This window comes from Balaenoptera ricei, chromosome 14, assembly GCF_028023285.1.
Source record: "Balaenoptera ricei isolate mBalRic1 chromosome 14, mBalRic1.hap2, whole genome shotgun sequence".
Lineage (NCBI taxonomy): Eukaryota > Metazoa > Chordata > Mammalia > Artiodactyla > Balaenopteridae > Balaenoptera > Balaenoptera ricei.
Genome location: NC_082652.1, coordinates 26,545,297 through 26,565,872, shown reverse-complemented (window position 1 = coordinate 26,565,872; position 20,576 = coordinate 26,545,297). Strand labels below are relative to the sequence as shown.

The 20,576-nt window shown below is 59.2% G+C and overlaps 1 protein-coding gene across 4 annotated transcripts; it reads right to left on the bottom strand.

The window, feature by feature from the left end:
- Positions 1-1,450: 1,450 nt before the first annotated feature.
- TOP3B (DNA topoisomerase III beta) lies at positions 1,451-19,332 on the bottom strand. 4 transcript variants are annotated; one of them, XM_059893944.1, is made up of 19 exons: positions 19,255-19,331; positions 18,419-18,584; positions 15,071-15,248; positions 13,857-13,988; positions 12,690-12,796; positions 12,082-12,156; positions 10,757-10,953; positions 10,212-10,368; positions 9,367-9,480; positions 7,878-7,968; positions 7,020-7,174; positions 6,810-6,915; positions 5,993-6,139; positions 5,738-5,911; positions 4,181-4,309; positions 3,814-3,963; positions 3,365-3,465; positions 2,645-2,846; positions 1,451-2,003 (listed from the first exon to the last, which is right to left on the bottom strand). In XM_059893944.1, the coding sequence occupies exons 3-19, from the start codon at positions 15,138-15,140 to the stop codon at positions 1,525-1,527; spliced, it is 2,586 nt and encodes an 861-aa protein (XP_059749927.1). In that variant the 5' UTR covers positions 15,141-15,248; positions 18,419-18,584; positions 19,255-19,331; the 3' UTR covers positions 1,451-1,524. The 4 variants fall into 4 exon arrangements, with proteins under 4 accessions (XP_059749927.1, XP_059749928.1, XP_059749926.1 ...); XM_059893945.1 differs by lacking the exon at positions 18,419-18,584 and having other exon boundaries at positions 19,269-19,332; XM_059893943.1 differs by lacking the exon at positions 18,419-18,584.
- Positions 19,333-20,576: the final 1,244 nt, after the last annotated feature.

Here is a 20,576-nt window from a genome sequence, read left to right as displayed (position 1 = left end):
AAGGACACCGTCTGTGGAGGGGGTGGGTGTGGAAGGCAGGGGGTGCCTGGGCAGAGGAAGCAGGGTGGAGCGGGTGCTGCTCATCCCATTCTCCTCCTCACGCCTTCCTACATCCTGTAACCTGTCCATCACCATGGTGACCCCAGCAAGGCCCGCGGCTACTTCTTAGGACCTGTGACCTTGAACATGTTCCTTAGCTGCCCTGTGCCCAGTTTCTTTACCAGAAAAGCGGGGACAATAGCAGCCAATCTATCTCCTAGGGCTGTTGTGCGACCCCGCCTCAGTGTCTCTCAGTGTGCCCAGGACCACTTGCATCAGAATGAGTAAAGGGTGAACTTTGAGAACCACAGTGTGGGTGAGGCAGTCCTGGGACAGGACTCCACATCGCAAAGCCCATGAACGCTGACATACCCATGGGCTTCCTCAGCGGGGCCCACACTAGACTCCTCGGAGCACTGATTCCATTCAAGGCTGGTGCTGGGAGATGACGGGGAAGTGAGACACCACCGCTTGGCCAGGAGCTTGCCTCCTACTGGCGGGTGCTGGGCCAAGGACATGCCGGCGAGCCGACTCGTGCCCTGTGGCTTCTGTCAATCCCTCCCCGCTACATTCCATTCCGCCTCAGCTCCCAGCTCCGCTCCTGCCCTTGGGAAAGGAGCCTCCCCACGTCACCCAGCCCACCCGGCCCCTGAGTTCCAGCCTCTGGGGTGAATCTACAACTGAGGTAGTGGTCCGTGTGTGGGCAGCATGGTTCTGACTGCCCCTTGCACAGGCTCTGAGAGGCGTTTCATGGAGCCTCTTCTTGCGGTGGAGCCTGGGCAGGGGGTGAAATCCCAAAGTGTGGAGGCCTGATGTGAGTGCCCCTTGGGCAGAGCAGGCTTGGGAAGGGGGCAGGTGGCAGGCGGCCTGCAGGGTGGTGTGGCTTGTGGGGTACTTTCTCCACCTGGCACACGGGCGATTCCCTCATGTAAACTGCTGCCTGCCTCTGTCTGAAAGGACAGGTGTTTGAGAACTGAAATGGGAATGGGCCCTAAGGGTGCAGGCCCCACGCTCAGACCCGCTCCCAGACGCCAAGTGGGGAGCGGGGGTCTGGCCCGGGGCAGTGGGTGGGAGTGAGGGCCAACATCCAGGGAGGCTTCTCCCAGCCGCCTCCTCCCACCTGGGACAGCTGGTGGTGGGCAGCTGGTGGCTTCCTGCCTTCCAGGCGCCTGGGCTACCCCCGAGGCATGCACACAGTCACTGTGCCGTGTCTCACATGCGCTAGAACGTGACAGGAGCCTCGGACTGGGTCTGCTCCCCGTTCCGTGTGTGGTGGCCTCCCTGCAGGACGTGGGCGGAGCGGGCACTCAGGGGGCGTGTGCAGGACGAGGGAGAGGCAAGCGGACGGGGCCGTAGGGCCAATGGGGGACGGGCACAACCCTCTGACAGCAGGCAAGGTCCCGCGAGCTGCTCGTTCCGGAGAAGACAATGTGTTTAATGATTTCTGTGACCCAGAGGACGCCATGCAGAGCCTGGGCAGGGCCGTCACACGAAGTAGGCGGCCAGGGCCGACATCTTGTCCTTGGGCCTCCTGGTGCCTGGCTTCCCCGCTGGCCTCCGGCCCCGGCCCCGGCCCCGGCCCTGCCTCCTCCCAGGCCCGCGGTGCATGGGGTGGCAGGAGGCTGCGTGCTTCAGCTCCACCAGCTCCTGGAAGATGGGGTCGCAGAAGACGCAGCCCGTGTGCTGCGTGCCGTCGCCCGGCAGTGGGGACCTGGCCTTGTTGAAGTCGACGTCCAGCAGGGCGGCCTCGCAGGTGCCGCAGGTGTCGGCAGACACACGCACGCGGTGGGCATTCTCGAAGCAGTGCGCCACCACATTGCACCTGTTGCAGGCCACCCGCCACTTGGGGCCTGAGGTGGGGTCGAGCACCAGCACACCGCTCTCACACTCCACGCACTGGCCAATGCCCAGCATGCTTAGCGAGTGCTGGCAGGTGGGGTGTGTGCACTCGTTGCAGCCTGTGCCTGGGGGGAGTGCGGGGGGTAACATTATGCACACCCACCTGCCCGCCCACCCACCCTCAGGACCTCCACCCCAACCCTCATCCCAGCAGATTGCGCTCCTCTCGCCCCGTGCATGCCGGCCCTGGGCTCTTCTTCTCTGAGACCTCCTTGACCTTTGACATCCCCCCACTCTGAGGTTTCCAGACGGCTTCCGGACGGCCTCCAGCCAAGTCCACCCCCCCTTTACTTTGCTTCCCGTGGCCCAGGTGGGGCCATCTGCTGCCCTGTAAGCTGCTGGAGGGCAGGGATGTGTCTCTCTGAGAAAGGTGGTGACTGAGGGCTCACCCCTTGCCGGGGGCGGCCCTCTCCCACTGCATCCTCTCACTCCCCCGAGCCCAGGAGCATGCCCACTGCCCAGATCACAAGTGATCTGACGACGGTCAACCATCCAATCGCGACTAGGCAGAGAGCGGCAGACTGGCCGGCTGGGCCCTGAGCAGTGCCCGAGCACACCTGGGTCCTTGGGGCCCTGTGCAGGGAGCTCAGGAATGGTAGGCGCGGGGTCCCCTCAGAGTCCAGCGTGGCATGAGCAGGGCTGGTGCTGAGGAGGGACCACAGGTGCCCGGGGTACAGGCGAGCTAGCTAGGGAGGGAACGGCTCACCTTTCTTCATGTCTCGGAAAGGTGGGTGGTTGGAGCAATATGGGCACAGCGGGTAGCTCTTGCCCCGCGAGCCTGATGACCACAGAACCAGCTCGAAGTCGTCCAGCGGGCACCGGAGCTCCTTGTAGAGCTTGATGGTGCCGTTCTGGGGGAGGGTGTAGGTCTCATCACAGTGGGAGCAGTGCAGGCGGCTTGGCTTGGCCTGTGGCAGTCGTGGGGGGGGTGGTCACAGGTTTGCTGGGGCTGCCGACCCTCCTGCCCGCCCTCATTCTCCCCGAGACATAGGATACATAACACGTAAGACATAACGTGTAACACCTATAACACGTAACACATAATGCATGATGCTAATGCATAACACGTGTAGGTAGCACATAGTGTGGAATATCACCAGGACCTCTCAGGCAAGGATCCCTGATCACTGAATCTCAGAACACTTGCTCCACACGTACACAAAGGCAGTGCTAAAATCTCTGCACGTACATTAGTATCCGTGACAGCAAGGAACATGTTGTCAAGAGAACATGGACAGTGCGTGTTTCAGTGGCCTAATGGCTTACGTGCTGCTGGGGTCTGGAGGCAGCGGTGGGGGTTTGTTGGCAAAGCTGCCCAGGAACCCCCCGTCACTCCGTGTGAAGGCAGCTGGAGCATGGCCCGCGGGGTGGCAAGACCGCCCATCTGTGCACACCTGCCCCGTGCCTCCCGGCCCCTCCCCCCTACCTGGATGTACTTCATGAACCGGTGGCACTTCCCACAGCGGGAAAGGGGCTTGCCGGTGGCCGCCAGGGGTGAGAAGGACACCTCCATCAGCTCATCCATGCCTGAAAGTGAGCAAGGCGGGACTCACACCCCGACCCCGGGGTGCCCACCTCCACGACAGCCGGTATACTGGGCAGGCTGGAGGGAGCTACCGCACACGGCCAAGAGTCTGAGGGTAAATACGGCCACCCCTGAGGGTGGGGGTCTTTGCGTCAGTAACTGAACGGCAAGCGGCAGCCCTGTTTGTCACACGATCCGCGTGTGCTGCATGTGCTGTCACTACACTCGCTCTGTAATCCCGACAATGGCCTGGAGCCCAGAGCCTGGATCTGGGAGCTGGTATCACTGCCGGAGGCGGCAGCCCTGACCAGGGTCCTCTGGCCGAGGAGCAGGGAAGAGGCAGGCCTCACCCGCGATGGAGTCCACGAAGTAGTGGAACTTCCTCTTGAAGACGTCCAGGGTGTGGCCCAGGACTTGGCGGTAGTCGGCTTTACCCTGGGCGATCAGGTTCAGCTGCTTCTCCACTGCACTGCGAATGGTGGGGAGCACCAGCTCCGCATCTGCGGAGTAGGGGACGCACTGTGAGCCCTCGTGCCACGGGGCCAGGGCTGCCCCCACCTGTGATCTCCCCCGGCACCCCGTGTGGAGTGGCCAGGACACCCCATCTCCAGGACAGTGTCACAGGACGAGGCTGGACCCCAGGGCCCAGTCTGCAGGGAAGAGCCCACGTCCCCCCTTTGTGAGCAGGGCGGGACTCACACCCCGACCTGCACTCACCAATCTTGTAGTAGCCGTGCACCAGTACAATACCAAGGTTGGTGGGCTTGAGCCGGCGCCCACTCTCCACGACCACGTAGTTACGCTGGCAGATGTTGTTGATGTGTACGGGGATGCTGGCATCCGTCCCTGAGACACAGCAGGGCCCTGTCAGACTTGGCTGCCCCTTCACCCCCGCCTGCCTCGTGGCCCCTGGTTCTCAGCCCTGCCCCTGGGCACCACAGGCCTTTTCTGGGCTGTCCTGTGAACCCAGCATCGATGTTCCCAGCTCAGAGAGACTAAGGAACTCCACCAAAGTCACAGAGCTCGGCCGCCTGCCCCTCACATCTGGAAATGTGTCCTCCTTGGCCTCTCCCTGTCTTGACCCTGCGGCACCCACACCTTTCCAGAACCAAGGCCCCAGCCCCCCAAATGCAGAGGAGCCTCCCTGACAAATTGTCCTCCAAAACCTGCCCGGGTTTGCCCGCTTGCTGGCTCCCGGTCCCCGGTGATCAGCCCCCAGGGCAGGCTCCCAGCTGCGGGGTGCACCTGCCCCAAAGACATCAAGGTCGTCTGGCACTGCCAGATGCTGCCTTTACTGTTCCTCAAGGTCCATGGCTGGTGGGATGAGGTGGGCCAGGCTCTGAGCCCCATGCAGCTCTGCAGTGTTGCACCGCACACTCCCGCGGCATCTCCTGCACTCGGGCCACAGCCCCGGGGTCCCCGGTCAACAGGGCCGCCCTTGACTGCTGTCGGGTGGTCCGTGACACTGTCTAGTGTGTGGCCACGAGAAGCCACGGACGTCCCGTCAACGAGAAGGGGCAGAGGGTGCTGTGTGAGCGGCACCCACACCCGCAGCAGGCTGAGGACCACCAGGACCCACTGCAGGCACCCAGGCCCCTGGAAGCAGCAGCCCAGCTCTCCTGGTAAGGCCACCACTGTCACCAGGACCCCGGGCACAGGTAAGAGGCTCCCTGGCAAGGCACCCGCGGGACTGTTAGTGATGGAGCAAAGTCCAGATACCGTGGCCTGGTTGTCCCACAGCCCTCCAGAGCCTGTCAACTGTGAGGGGCCCGGTGAGCTGGGAGAGCCCAACAGGGAACAGGCAGCGCCCCTCGGAGCAAGCACCACCTGGGGAGGTGGCACCGGCACAAGGCCATCCCCTGGGGTGTGAGGCCTCGGGTCACAGCCCCTGGGCCTGGGGACTAGGAGAGACCCTCGCCCGTGAGACGTGTGCTTCAGCGACCCCACTTTTGAGCTCACAAGCTCCCCGGGTGGGGCACGTCCACTCCCCGCGCAGGGAAGCAGTGCTGTGGGAACTTGGCTTTCCTGTCACCTTGTGGATTTGTTCTGAGTTTTGTGTCCTCCCTGTGGGTGAGTCACTGGCAACCTGGGCCAACACTCAGCTCTGGGGGTGGCAGTTAGTGCCTGTGAGGGTGTGTGTTGGCCTTTACAGGCAAGGCCAGGTCCTGAGGTGGAGGCCTCGGCGAGGGCCTGCCCGCGGCCACCCTGCAGGCTCAGCTGGCCACACTGGGCCCCAGCCCTAGGACCCACCGATCCCAGGCATTGTGGACCCACCAATGCCGTGCTTCTCCATGAGCGTGATGAGCTCGGCCTCCGTCAGGTAGTCAGGGGGGCTCGTCTGTTTCTCCAGCATCTTGACCTCAGCCACGGCGAAGGTGTCGCCCCTCTGGCAGGTGGGAAGGCTCTCCTCCAGGGGCACACTCTGCCAAGGCATGATCTCCGTGAAACCTGCGGAGACCGGGCGCCAACACTCAGGGCTGGTGGTCATGTCTGCGGAGGTGGGAGAGGCGCCCGCCTGGCTCCACCTACCTGGGGAGATGACGGTCTTGCCCGTGCAGGTGAAGCGCTCAGGCCCGATCCGGAAGGAGATGGTGCTCTGCAGGTACTTGCAGTCGTGGCTGATCGTGGCGATGAAGTGCCTGGTGATGTACTCGTACAGCCGCCAGGCCTCGCCGCCTGCAACAGGCGCAGCTGTTCAGTGCTGGGCTCTGGCTCCAAGCAGCCCCGGCACTCGTGCTCCAGCAGCAGGGCCTGGGCGCCAGGGCTGGCCGGCTCTAAGCCCTCGAAGGGGGAGGGGACATACAGGAAGGATCACAAGCATCTCCAGGCCTTGGTGGCTCTTTCAGGCCCTGCTTCTGGGTGGGACTGTGCTTCAGGGCCCGACCTACCCCATAAGTGACCTGCCACCATCGCTTCAGATTGGGGCTGTGCACAGGGGCTCCTGTCTCCCTCTCCTGCCTTCTCCCAGCACGCAGGCCACCAGCAGGGCCTCGAGAGTGGGAAGTAAGGGCACCCCATGGTTGAGCCTGTCACCCTGCCCCGGTCTCATCCCACTCCATCTGTGGTCTCCTGCCTGGCCTGCTCCAGCGCCTGCCCGCACATCACACACCTGCCGCCACCACTTCACTCCTGTCCCGTCCATGGCGACAGAGCACAACCTTCAGGTGGCCCCTTCACTGCAGCCGGGGCCGGTGGGGGCCCACACTGCTGATGGGGCCTGACTCCGTCCAAAGGTGCCATGTAGCCAAAGCTCCTCACCCAGCCCTCCTGGGAAGCTTGAAGCGCGCGTGCACGTGCGTGTGTGCGTGTTTGCACATGCGCAGACTTCTGGGGGGAACCCCCATACCTAATTCAGCCTCCGTGGCAGACTTCATGGGGGTGATGGGGGGATGGTCGCCAGCGTCGTGGCCTTTCCGTGGGCGGTTGATACCTTCCGCTAACAGCTGCTTCACCTGAGGGGAAAGCCCGGAGCAAGGCATGAGCCGAGCATGGCTGCCAACCCACATGGGAGGAGTGGCTGCCCATCCTGGCCTGGCCCGTGGGGTCCTGGCCTCACCGTGTCGGCCCAGTAGGGGTGGTTGGCCTGTTGCCGCAGAGGGCCCTTCAGGTCGAAGCTCTCGGGGTAGTGGGTGGTCTCGGTGCGCGGGTAGCTGATGTAGCCCTGCGTGTAGAGCCGCTCTGCGGTCTGCATGGCGTGCTGTGGGCCCATCCCTGCCGGACATGCAGGCTCAGCAGCCCGGACGCCAGGAGAGCAGGCACCCCCGGGCCAGGTTCCCAGGCTCCTGGGAGGTGGGGGCCACACGGCCTGATCCAAGGCCAAGCTCCCCCACCAGGGCGGGGACACCCCAGGGTCACCCTCGAGATGCTGGTAGCCGTACTGCTGAACGTGGCCTTCAGAGCGCCTGTGTCCTACTCGGCCTGGGGTCACACCCACACCCTATGGTCCACACGCGCCCTCTGTCCTGAGCCCCCGGGTGTGTCCGCGCTCACAGCGCTGCAGGGCACTGATGGGGGTTTGTGCTCCTGATCCTCCCCAACCTGCAGAAGCTGGCCTCAGCGAGCGGTCACTCCATGTCATCGCTGCCCCTCGAGCATCCCTGGAGGTGCTGCCCTGAGAGGATGGTGCCCACGGTTTCCTGAGACTGCAGAAGGGCCACCAATGCCTGGAGGCTGCCAGCTCCAGACCATCCTTCCAGCACAACCTTCTCGCTATGCTGGAAACGAGGCTCAGGGCCACGTCACAGCTGTCACACCTGTCGAGTGCTCCGCCCACACCTGGCCTCTCCCTGCACCAGGGACGCCACTGCAGCTGTCCCCCTCAGGTAGCAGCCATCGTCACAATCGCTATTGTCAAGACGCCACGTGCCTGCCCCAAGAAGTCTCCTGGGGGCTTTGAGGCAATGTCCACACTCACCCAGGGAAGAGCTGGCCACACGCAGCATCTCCACAGTGTTCAGGGCCAGTGGCCTCTGCTTGGCCTTCTCCTTCCTGCTCGTGGCCTCCACCTGGGGGACAGAACAGATTCACACATGGGTGCAGGGAGACACCATGACAGGCTCAGGACATGTGGCCAAGGGTCTAGACTCTTTTACCCTCCCAGCTTCTCCAGTTCTCTTCACAGTGGACTCAGGACTTGAATGAACATTTGTTCAGGCCCAGGAAGGGAAAATGAAAGAAAATTCTTTTCCAGGGAAACAGAAAACCTGGAGAAAAGGGGAAGAGTCAGGAGAAAGGGCTGCATATTTGAAACCCAACAGGAGCCAGCATCTGCCAGGCCACGGGGCTGGCGGGGGGTGCAGGGGGCCATGGGGTGAGGGCTTGTTGCAGGGGCAGCTGCTTACCCCTCACTACGCCCACTAGTGTTGCTACACCTGCCAATTTGTCAGGAGAAGCTGGAAATTGGGATTTTTTTATGTGAAATCTCCTAACTTCTAAAAGTGGGTAGCCACTTTGGAACTTGGTAAATACCACGCACTTTAAGGAAAATGGTGGTGAGTAACCACCGTCAGCCTCTGGGCTGAGCAGCTGTCAGAAGAGATGACCGTTTTGTCTGTGGCAAGAACAATCCAAACCTCTCAACCGCCACCCCTCTCCCCTGCCAACCTCACGTGGACCTGGCCAGGGCCGTGCCCCCTGAATTCCGGACAGATGTGAGGCTAACACTGAGGCCAAGTGGTGTCTGTGCAGCAGGGGCAGCTTGGATCACGGGCGGAGGGGAGGGGGCACTCAGACGGGGTGGCCATTGCAGGTAGAAGCACGGGACAGCTTTAGGGGAAGTTCTGGAGCCTGAGTCAACTGCCCTGGGCAAGGGGACGCCCAGGAAGGTTCAGGAAGGAGGAGAGAAGGCGGCTGAAGGAGGCCGGGCGAGCCTCAGTGACCACGGGGGCCGTCACAACTGCAAGGCATAAGCTGTCACGGCCACGGACATGCCCCCACCCATGCGGCCAGCCAGTTGCCAGGTGGCATCAACCTCTTCCTAACAGCCACGCAGCCCACGCTTTCCAATTTGTGAAAACCTGAGTAAGAAACGTAGCACATGAAGGCCACGAAAGCTGATGACCCAGAGACGCCCGCGCTGGCTGTGGGACCTGGGCGGGTTCTTGATGTGCATAGGGGCCTCTAGTTGTTAGCCTGAGGTGTCACAGAAAAGGGACATCTGGGTGGAATCCCCCCAAAGGAGGTAATGCCCACAGGGCACGTGGAGGGCTCAGAGCAGGCACGTGGTGCACGGCAGCTACGGCCTGGGCAGGAATTTCTTAGGGGGAGCGTGTCGTGAGTAACCATTCTTCTGTCTAAAAAGTGTCTGTGTTCCAGAAAGGCAGAGAAAGATATGAGCCTAGGTCAGCAGAGTCTTCCGAGGCCCCCCCAAGGCAGGTGGGACTGACGTGGGTGGAGCAGCCCACCTGGGCCTCCTTCTCCAGCTTGGTCGTATTCAGGAACATCTGTGCGATCTCCCGGTCGAACACGCGCACTCGGTCCCAGTCCAAAAGGAGGGATCGGTCCTTATCGGCATCCACCTGCAGGAGGGGAACAGGAGAGCCCGGGAGAGAAAGCATCCAGGTGAGCCAGCGCCAGCAGGGAGAATCGGGGCAGACAGAGCTGGTCCTCGCCTGGGCCCTGCCTCTAAAGTGTCTCGGCTGTACCTGTTCAGGTACGCAGCCGCAGATGTGCAAGTTGAGGCCCAGCCCCTCCCCAAGTGGAGGCTGCTCTGACACGAGGCCTCCTTGCTGAGATCAGCCAGATGGCCTCAGGAGGGGAGCCTCAAGCCGAGGCTGAGGTGTCCTTAGGGAGCGTCGGAGCCCCCACCTCTCATCCCCTAAGCCCCGCTGGCACTAGATGTGGTCCCACCTAGGAGACCCCAGCCCTGTGTTGACTGAAGTAGCTCTGTATTATGCTCTAAATCTTACAAAAACCTTCCTTTTTACTTGGAGCAGGGGTTCCAAGACTTCTTAGAAGCTCGAAAGTCAGCAGCCCGTGGCCCTCAGTCCAGTCCTTGGACCTGACCACCCCAACCGTGGGCCTGGAGGGTGACCTCACCCTGAGCTGCCAGAGCGTCCAGGCCTGGCCTTGTCCTACAGCCTCCACGAAGGCTGGGGGCCTTTCCCTGGGCACCCACAACCACTTCCTGATGGGACAGCCACCTACAGCTGTGCCCTTGTCCTGGGGACTATGACAATGATGATGGAGGCTCTCAGAATCCATACCCAAACCCGGAAAGACCCAGCATGAACAGGAAAAGGAAGTGAACCTTGGCCTGCAGCACCCAGTAGGTCTCCGGTTTGAAGGACTGGATTTTATCATGTCTCTCCACGCAGAAGCCCAGCGTGGGGGTCTGGCATGGCCCGAAGGAGATAAGCGAGCTGTCTAGGTTGCCGTATTTCCCCTGGAAGTATTTAGTCTGAAACCTATAAAGGGGGGTGGGGGGAGAGGAGGACATTTCGGTCAAACATTCACTCAAATACATCATCGTTAGCTGCTCGTGGGAGTCGGGCAGGAGGCTGGCTGGCGGGTGTGGGAGGAGGCCAAGGCAACTGCTCCCTGCTCAAAAGATGGAGAGGGAAGAGCGGAGGCTCTGTCCACCCTGGCCGGAAGCCCTATTTTATTCCGTGCCCCTCCACTCCCTCAAGACCTGCCCACCCTGCTTGTCGAGCGGGGACCTCTGTGGTCTGCGTCAGCTAAAGAGACAGTTTTCTTGGGGATTTAAAAATGCTGACAATCTCCTGTCGCTGACCAGGCCTGGGGGGAGGCCGGGAGCCAGGCGAGGCAGTGGCCTGGCCAGGGGGCCGGCGGCACCTGGTGAAGGCGCAGCCGATGCGCAGGTCCAGCTCCTGCCGTGCGTCCACTGAGAGTGCCTCGTTGTGGTCGGGCTCGCCCAGGCGGACCATGGCAGTGCAGATGTCTGTGTCTGTGATGGAGCTGAACCGGGCCCGGAACACTGTCTTCTCGCTGCTGTGGGCCTGATTCATGACAGGCAGCACCGCGTCCAGGACCTGGGGAGGCGGCCGGCTGTAATGCCCACACCTCACCTCACCTGGGTGCCAGGCCCCCTCCACTGCCCTCTCCTCCTGGAGCCTCAGTCTCCACGGGCCTCCTGCCATGCGCTTCCTTTCCTTCTGTTCACCGCTGTGTTCAAAGTCCCTTCCTACTGCCGCCCCCTCTCTTCCTACAGTGGTTTCCACCCCCGAACCAGGAGGCGCTACTGCCGGGGACACAAGGGACCCCAGGCTCCAAGTCCACCCCGCTCCACCCACTTTCCCGCCTTCTAGAGGAGGGAGTGCTGGGAGGGCCGAGGGGATTTGGGAGACTTTCCAGAGACTGGAAGAAAGACAGAGAAGGGAAAAGAAGAAGAAAACACAGTGGATAGGAGTGGGGGCCGGTGCATCTCCGGGCTAGAGCAGGGTGGGGGACCTGGGGGGCCTGGAGCCCAGACTCACTAAGAGTTAGTGAAGGCCATGCAGCGGGAGGGGAGTCGCCGCTGGAGCCCGGCCATGCAGCTTCCTTATGGGGAGGGAGTGGCTCCGTTTCTGAGGGGAGAAAGCCCGTGAGCTGCCAACATTCTTCACCCCAGACACAAAGGTCCCTGGGGAGGAGCAGCCCTGCAGGGGAGGGGTCGGGAGAGGGGTGTCTGGGAACAGTTTCCTGAGGTGCCAGGTCCCAGGTGAGAGCTGGGGTGTTCCAGCCTGAGGGGCTCCTGCGGGAGGCAGGCCTGGGAGCTGCCACCTGCTTCCAGCCTGAGGGGGGGAGCGCCTGGGGGCTGGCGGAGACGGGAGGCGGGAGGGTACAGCTTGGGGGGCGGGGGGAGAAGGAGGAGGTATGTGAAAGGGTGTCAAGCAGCACTGGCTGAAGGTCCCTGCATGGCGCCGGGAGGGTGGAGGGTGCGATGCTCAGAACCCACCCTCTCCTCCAGGCAGTCCTCCATCTAGGAAATCCTGCCCTTCCTCACAATGTGCCCTTCAGGCAAAGGGACACTCCCTCCCCTGGGCAGAGCCCGTGCATCTTAAAATATCTACAGAATCACCAGAATTTAAGCCGGTGCCGTGGTTCCCCTGGCAGCATCAGCCCCAGGAGGGGCATGACAGTGGCAGGAAGGCCGATGTATGGACCCCCAGCCCCCTCACCTCGAAGCAGATGTTCTCTCCCTCCTTGTCGCAGTCCAGCCACAGTACGATGTAGTCACAGCCTTTGCCCTCCACCTGAGCACAGCACATGGGGATCACACCTGCCTCGGCCCCCAGTGCCTGCCCATGGCACCCCTGCCCGGCTGGCGGAGCAGAGCCCGGCCCCCGATCACCCTGAGCCCTGGAGCCCAGGGCAGGGCCTAGGCTGAGCCAAGGAGCTGGCTACAGTCAGGCTGGCTTAACCTCTCAGCAAAGAATTTAGTTCAGAACTGCTGTTTTTTGGACAAAAAAGTTATAAATGCCACGTGATCGTAACCTCCAAAACCGCATTTAAAAAAAAGCTAAAATGAAATAACTAAGTATTAACAGTAGTTGTCTCGGATAGTGAAATTATAATTAATTTTTCTTCTTTTTACTTACTTGTATTTTCTAATTTTCATCACATGTATGCATTTGTTTTAAAATTAGGAAATCACCACCACCAAACTATTTTAAAAGCAGGATGTTGCCCCGGGCGCCGGGGAGCCCAGGCTGACTGTGGGGGAGAAGTGGGCCTAAGGGCACCTGTGGGGGCGGGCAGGGGGTGCTCCCTCACGCTCAGGACGCACCTGCAGGAACTTCACCATGTTCAGCTTGGGGTTGGCCTCCTTCTTCTCCGTTGGGGCCTGGCTGAACAGCTCGGCGGGGTCCACCTTGTCCCACTTGTTGTACTTTCCTACAAACACAGGCACTGGACGTCAGAATCACACTTCACGCTTCCCGGGACTTGGACCCCAGGAGGAGGGTGGGGAGGGCGAGGCTCGGAGAACCCTTTGCCCAGAGCAGGACCTCCCTTCGCCTGAGCTGTGAGCCGACAACACACTTGAGCCACGTGTGCGAGCTGCTCCCGGATGTTCCCCGTGGCTGGGGGCACCGCTCCTGGCGGTCTCACTGCCACTCATGCCCTGTCTCCTCCTCCAGCTGGTTTCTGTACCCTCTCCCCGCCCAGCACTTGGCCGGCCCCCGACAGGTGCTCAGCGGATCCCGGGGGCCCTCAGTGTCCTCAGGCCCCCCGTCCAGCACGCCCCGCCCCCCCCCCCCCCACTTCTCTACTTGGCATTCGGGCCTCATGTGCCCAGCCTGTAGGCTTCCTTCTAGGCCTCGCTGGTCAGACACAGCCAAGTTCAAGCCCCAGCTCCCTGACTTCAGGGTCCGAATGCCCTGCCGCAAGGGGAGCAAGAACTGCCGAGGCTTTGCTGTGAGCGGCCCGTGCTCAGTGCTGCACCTCCCGCCCCACTGGGGCCTCAAACAGTCCTGGGAGGCGATGGCACTGATCTCAGACCCTTCACACACGAGAAGCAGAAATGCACGGAGGCCCAGCTCCGGTGCAGCGAGGGTCAGAGCCCAGGTCGGACCCACATCAACTGCGACCCTGCACCCAGCCCCACTGGGTCACTGATGCTGGCCTTCCAATCACCACTGACTGATTGCGGGACAAAAGTCATACTCGGAGGGGCAGCAGCCCTCTGTGGAATGCCTGCACGAGCCAGGCCCCTGCCCAGGTGGGGACCACTGCCTCCACTCTGCACAGGAAGGTGCAGGGCAGACAGTGACCAAGGGGCACCACTGGGACAGGGACCCCAGGTCAGCTCTCCACAGTCTGCTGGCCTCAGGACTCACGGGTTCTGGACAAACCTCTCTGCCTGGAGCCTGCCCTGGGCTCCAGCTGGACCCTGGGCAGCACCAGGCAGGGCTCCTCAGTGCAATGGAGGGTGGGCAGGGGGGCAGAGGCTCACCCAGGAAGTCCAGGGTCATCACATGACCACAGACGGACGTCATCTTGAAGCGGACCAGCTGGCCAGTGAAGGTCCCGGTGTACTCATGCACTGAGCACGTCCCGTTCAGCCCTTTGCGTGAGGACATGCTCCCTGCAGGAGAAGCACAGCCATGCGGGGACCCGGGGCCCTGACGCTGCCTCTTGGAGGGCCGGGGTCCCCTCCCCACAGTGGTCAGTGACAACATTCCTCAGGCCGCAGCAGTCACCGGGTGCTGAGAGATCTAGCGGCTCTCAGGGGAAACACGCAGAGCTGGATGTGTGTGGGGGCCGGGAGCGCCCCCTCTGGACGCTCAAGAGCAGACACTCTCGGGTCGTTCTCTGCATTTCTGTGTTCACTCCTGAATCTGATTTCTGCCCCTTTCAAACCCTACTCAGAGGTTCCCCAGAGACCCCCTAACTATCGAACTCCAGGGTGACCTCTCCACTCCCAACCAATGGCCTCTTCCCTGAACTTTCTCGGCCTCTGGGGACCAGGCACTTCCGGGGTCTCCCTTCTCCTTCAGATGACTTCTCAGCCTGCTGCCCTGGGGTCTCCTCTTCCTTCAGCCGCTGGACTGAGGGGAGGTCAACGTGGACGCCTGCCATCTCTGGGTCCCCAGCACCCACCAACCACCCAGGGGCCAGGGTGAGGCAAGGGCAGGTGTTCTCTTTCCCAGTGCCCTGGGGTCTCAGGGGCACGGCTCAGCCTCGTGGCACCATCAAGTGGCGTGAGGGGCATGGGTGCAGCTGCAGCGGGGTGTCCACAGGGCGGTGGTGCCGATGCCCATGGCATGGCCTCAGCAGACTAGGCCAGGTGGGGTCCTCCCAGTGGACTCTTTCTGCGCAAGTTAGCAGGGCTCATTTCTGCTGCTCGTGACCGACCACCCTGCCCGGCACAGCACTCATCCAGTGGCCTGCCCGGCACAGCACTCATCCAGTGGCCTGCCTGCCACGTGCTGCCAGCTGCGCCTGCACCTTGTGGGAGCCCCGGCTCACGCTCAGCGTGGCAGTAATCGCACCCCACAGGGACTAAGTGACTAAGTGACCGAGGGCTTCATCCATGCCTGCTGTCCTGAACAGACTTGACTCCAGCGGGCTGGGGCTGCTTAGGAAGAAGAAAGGATTGACCTGCAGAGCAGGAACGCCCACGCTCACAGATCAAAGCCGTTGAGAGCGCTGGGGCTGCCCTCCTACCTCGAGAGAGGATTCTGGCGATGGACTGGGCCAAGGACGGCTTCTCAGCCACCATGAGCACCGTCTTCATCTCGTCTCAGGCTGCCAGCACCCTGACTCACTCTGCTCTCAGGGAAATGGCAGTGAAACAGCTCACACACTGCCCTAGGGCAGCGTCACGCTGCTGCCATGCCAACTCCTAAGAGAAAAGACACGCAGAAAACAACAATGCTTCCAGTGGAACCTCTCCCTTTAAACAACAAAACAAACCCGAGGCAAGAAAAAGAAACTCGGGGAAACGTGAAGGCACCTGACAGACAACTGCCTAGGGCAACTGAACCGGATCGGGACCACGGCTTTGTTTGAAAAGCTGAGGTGGCCCCATGACCCCAGGCTGATTTTGTCCCCAAATCCATGCTAGGAAGCCCTGGGGGCCTTTGGGCCTGGCCCCCCTCCCGTGGAGCCGTCGTTTACCCCCAGGGCTGAGACGGCATCCTCACCTTGGCTGAGCATGAGGATGCCCTGGGCACTTTACCCAATGCAGATGCCCAGGCTGGGCACCCATGTCCTCCTGACTCCCGACTGGGCTGAGACCCACTGGCCAGGAGATCCAGCCCCCAGCAGAGCTCGAGAGACACTTTGCAAAAGGCTCTGACCTACCTCCCCACTTGCCCTGCCCCACCTCTCACTTTGCAGGCCAGGGTCTGGCTGGTTAAATTGGACATTGTCGTCTAAAGAAAAAAATACATCTGTTTGCTTGGAATGTTCCACGGATCCTGGGGAAGGCAGCTCTACTGTCAAAGGCCCGGCTCAGGCACTAACTCTTCTTTAAAGGGTTCTCCCTCTTTTAGGGAAAGACAGGATGGATCCTTTTCTGTGAGCTGTTTATTCATATTTGCACCCATTTTTTCCAAGAGGGTTGCTGTCTTATTTAGGAGTCATTTAGATAATGAGGAAATTAGCCCTTTACGGTATGACCTGATGTCCAAAACATTCCCCCAAGCAAAGTACAGCTAGAACGGGCCTGTACTTATGTCACCAGCAAGGGTTGCAGGTGGTGGAGCTGGGGGACAGGCAGACCCGGATGTGGCTGGTGGAATTTGACCGGAGCGACTTGATGATGTCTCTCAAAACTACGAGCATGTGGCCGTAGCAGCCCCACATCCAGGGATGAGCTCAGGGATCCCACATGATTTACAGAGCACCCACTGCACGCTCAGTGTGTCGCCCTGTGCCATGAGGGGCAGAGCAGAGCAGGGGCGGCACAGGGCAGGCATGAGCTGTGCAGTGTCCGGGGGCAGAGTTTCAAGGCGGCCCAGGGACTCCCCTTCCCTCACCCACAGAAGCCAGAGGCCAGAAGGGGAAACTGGCAGCAAAGGGAGTTTCCCATCCCTTCCAAAGTAGGAAGGACTTATCCTAAAATGTTCCCTTAGGTTTTCTCACTTCTGCGTCACAAGAGCAGCCAGCAATTACGGTGTAATTGTCCTGCCAGTGTCCTCGGTGGGGCAGCAGGGTCGGGAAAACCAGAGATCAAGTGGCAGGACCTAAACACACATGCGCAGCCCTCATCCTGTCCAGCCTCCGTGAGCATCCTGGGTGGAGCGGCAGCCCTGCTTTGCTTCCCTACAGCACTGACCACTATACCCGAGAGCCTCTCCAGCTACGTATTTATTTTTTTGTCTCACAGTTCCTAGAATGTCTGTAAACTCCAAGGGGACAGGGTTGTTACTCTAATGACAAGTAACAGACGATGAGCAAATACTGACTGAATAAATAAAAGAGCAATTTTACCTGCAAAGTGAATAATAAAAATACTTTCTTTGATGTCTAAAATTGAAAAACTGACTTTAAATCTGTAAGAGTATTGCAAACATTTCACCTACTCAATGCTCTTTTTTCTTTTTTTAAAAAAATTATTTTTGGCTGTGTTGGGTCTTCGTTGCTGTGTGCAGGCTTTCTCTAGTTGCAGCGAGCGGGGGCTACTCTTCGTTGCAGTGCGCGGGCTTCTCACTGCGGTGGCTTCTGTCATGGAGCACGGACTCTAGGCACGCGGGCTTCAGTAGTTGTGGCACGCAGGCTCAGTAGTTGTGGCTCGTGGGCTCTAGAGCGCAGGCTCAGTAGTTGCGGCACTTGGGCTTAGTTGCTCTGCAGCATGTGGGATCTTCCCGGACCAGGGCTCGAACCTGTGTCCCCTGCATTGGCAGGTGGATTCCTAACCACTGTGCCACCAGGGAAGCCCCTCAGTGTTCTATTTTCCATGGTGTTTCTGGAAGTTTTACATCTCCACTACTCCCCTTCATACCTAAGGATCCTAAATACTCTTCCAGTAAATAATTAACATATTCTTCTGTAAAGATCCCTTTAGAGACAAACATTTTGCCCTAGCATCTTCAAAGGGATTACCTCATTTATCCAGGACAAGGGATACAATTGGACAGTCACAAAAGTCACATCAGCATCAGTCCCAATTTCAGAGCACCTGTCCACCTGTCACTGTGTAGCTGCTATTCCACAGTTGATATGTGGCCTGTCTCCAGCAGCTCTGGCTCTAAAGAAACAGGGGTTCTGGTTTAACAGTTTATACTCCACTACTGCATGAGTAGTTTGTAACCTCCTGAGTACCACTGCTTTATTAGGGGAAAAAAATCACTTTCTTTAAGGATATGGAATCATGGAATCCTGGGGGAAGGAGTCTTGGTGATGATCCAGTACAACCATCTCAAGAGAGAACAAACTAAGACCCAGAGAAAGCGATTTTCCAAAGGTAAGCTGGGAAATTTACCAAGTTGGGGCTGAAACTCATGCTTCCTTACTTCCAGCCAGGTACTTTTTTTTTTTTCTTTTTTCTTTTTAAAATGCACCAGGTTCCACCTTTTAAAAGATTTTGGCAGTCTTAACTGATTAATTGCCTGTGATAATCTTGGGGCCTCCCTATTTTTCCATTAAGGCACATCTCCAATTTCAAAATGGAAGCCAATGAGAACAGAAGCTGAGAGCAGTGGCTTGCAAACTTCATTTATACACCATCTTAATACCTCTGCCTTACCAACATTATTATTCACTTAAGTTTCTGCCTTGAAGAAAAAGCTTAAATACATAAAAAAGGGAAATTTCATAGCCTCTTAGGAGCTGAAAGCCTGTAATCAATAACCAGAACTACATTCTTTCCAGTAACCTACATGGCCTGTCAAGTTTGATCTTGTTGCCTGCCAAAGCTCCGAGCCTGAAGTTTGTCGCCTTATTTCAAAAAGGGAGATTAGCAAGTGCTAAGAGGATGTTGACAGCAAACACCCCAAATTAGGGCTGTAATTAAGAGGGCTGAAAGTCAAGGAAAGTAGAGGTTAGCCTGTTATTAGCCTGTCAACTCACCAGCGATACCACAATGGTACGTGTCCTTGGGAGACACGGTGGATAAAGTCCTTCCACGTCAGTGTCTTATGCACAGGTGGATTCAGCTCGGGAGTGGAGGCCTAGCAGTGGTCCGCACGGCATTTACAGGCCTAGGATTTCCCACCTTAGTGACTTTAGCAAACACCTATGGAGTCAGGGAAAGAACCCTTTCTTAAGCTCCTCCTTTGCAGGCACGCTACAGCTGTAAACGCTACTTTGTTTAATCTTGCTAGCAACCCTACGAAGCCTGTGCTGTAACTTTTTAAACTATGAGTAGACTGAGGTTCAGAACAATACAGACTAGTGTCAGTGATCTTTGGCAAGTCTCTAGGGACTCCATGGCTCGCTGGCCACCAAGCCCGCGTTGGGGTGACTTTCTCACGTCCTGTTCTCACAGGCTGAGCGACAAAAAAGGAAGACGAGGCCACTGTGAGAAAATACTTCCCAGGATTCCAGCTAATTTGTCCACAAAAGTGCCCTCGGCACCCCACCCCCCGCGTCTACACCAACTACTCAGAGAAGCACACCCCGGCGCCCTCCAGACCGGACCGGGCCGGGGACGGCGGGCGACGCCTGGACCCCGACCCTGCCCGACGCGGCGCGGCCTCTGTCCCCGCCTGCGACGCGGACCCCGCCTTGGGGGGCTGCGGGGGACTCGGCGCGGAGAGGCTCCAGCCGCAGCGCCTGCTCCCTCCGGTCACTCCCCGTACCCACTGGCCCGGGAGGAGGCGCCGAGAATGCAGAGCCCGGCCGGGACCGGCTCCCAGCTGCGGGGCTCGGCCCACACCCCGAGCCGCCCGCCGCCCACTGCTCACCGTTCGCCGCTCACCCGCGTCCCGGGTCCCGCTCCGCGCCGCCTCCCGCTCCCGACAGCCGGAGGCGACCTGCTTCCGGGTCCGTCTGCGGACGGCGTCCCCCTCTGCCCTCCGGCGCCGCACGCCCGCGTCCACAGGTTCCGAGGCTCGCGCGTTCCAGGGCACGTCCTCCAGTCGGCCCTAGCACGCGGGGGCCACACGGGTCCCCAAACCCCACCCGACCCCTCCCCGCCTGGGTCCGCAGAGGTCCCCAAACCCCACCCTGGCCAGGGTCCCCAAGCCCTCCACCCGGTTCTTCCTCGCCGCGGGGAGGCAATAATAATTATCTACAAAGATGAAAACTGGATGTTAAGCATGAAAACATATATACTGCTAATAATTAAACTAAAAACTAAAAACTACAGATGCGTGTATAGCAGCTTCTTTCAATGCTATAAACATTTGTGGAATGAGTGAATGAACTATGTAAAACATATCTGAAGATGAATTGGAAAATAAAAGTAATTTTTTGTGTTATAGCAATAGGTTTATGGAAGGTTTAAAATAATTTTCGTGGCTTTATTTTAATATCTTTTAAATAATAGCGTGCACACAATGCCTTTGCTACCTTAGACATTTCCCCCAACTTGCCTTTATTGGAAGACTAGCCCTTATAGTCTGGAAAAAGAAAAATTCTACGGTCAAATTAAGATTGAGAAATGCCCCAAAACTGAGTCACACTGAGATTTCACTTTCAAAACAGAACTCCTGGTGCAAACCCATTCCTTGGCAGGTTCTCCATCTCCAAAATGGCAACTCCATCGTCCTGGTTGCTCAAGCCCAGTGCCTGCAGGCATTCTGGATTCCTCTCTTTTTCTCACCCGTTATCTATCACTATGTTTAAAATATATCTGAGATCCTATCAATCATCCCTGCCTTGGCTGCCACCATCCTGATCCATCTGTCTCCACACAGCCCCCACTTAAGGAGTCCAGGGCTAATGTTGGATCCCGGGTGCCACCAGTTGGCAGAGAGGAAAAACCAGAGCTCCTCCATCATTTAACCCAGCTCAGGGGTTCATTCTGCAGAGCAGGGGGAAGGACTTGAGGCCTGGACACCCAGGGGGCGCTGAGTGGTCTGCTCTGGAAGCCTGGGGGTCTCCATCAGCGCTGAGAAACTGCATTTGGCCTGTGCTCTGTGCCTGGGCAGCCCTGCAGCTGAGTCCTCCCCACAGACCTCCCAGGGAGCTGCCGTCAGGCTGTCCTGGTGACCTTTACGTGGACAAATGACTCAGAGTCAGAGGGACCCTTAGACCCTCCTTACTTATGCATGGGTGCTGGGTG

What these genes read in the sequence shown, in the direction of transcription:
- TOP3B (XM_059893945.1), bottom strand. Translation starts at nt 15,140, where the DNA reads ATGAAGACGGTGCTCATGGTGGCTGAGAAGCCGTCCTTGGCCCAGTCC. An exon ending in ATCGGCTGCGCCTTCACCAG is followed by an intron (nt 10,369 to 10,756) that starts GTGCCGCCGGCC and finishes CCCCCTTTATAG; the next exon opens with GTTTCAGACTAAATACTTCC. An exon ending in AGCTGGAGAAGGAGGCCCAG is followed by an intron (nt 7,969 to 9,366) that starts GTGGGCTGCTCC and finishes TCTGTCCCCCAG; the next exon opens with GTGGAGGCCACGAGCAGGAA.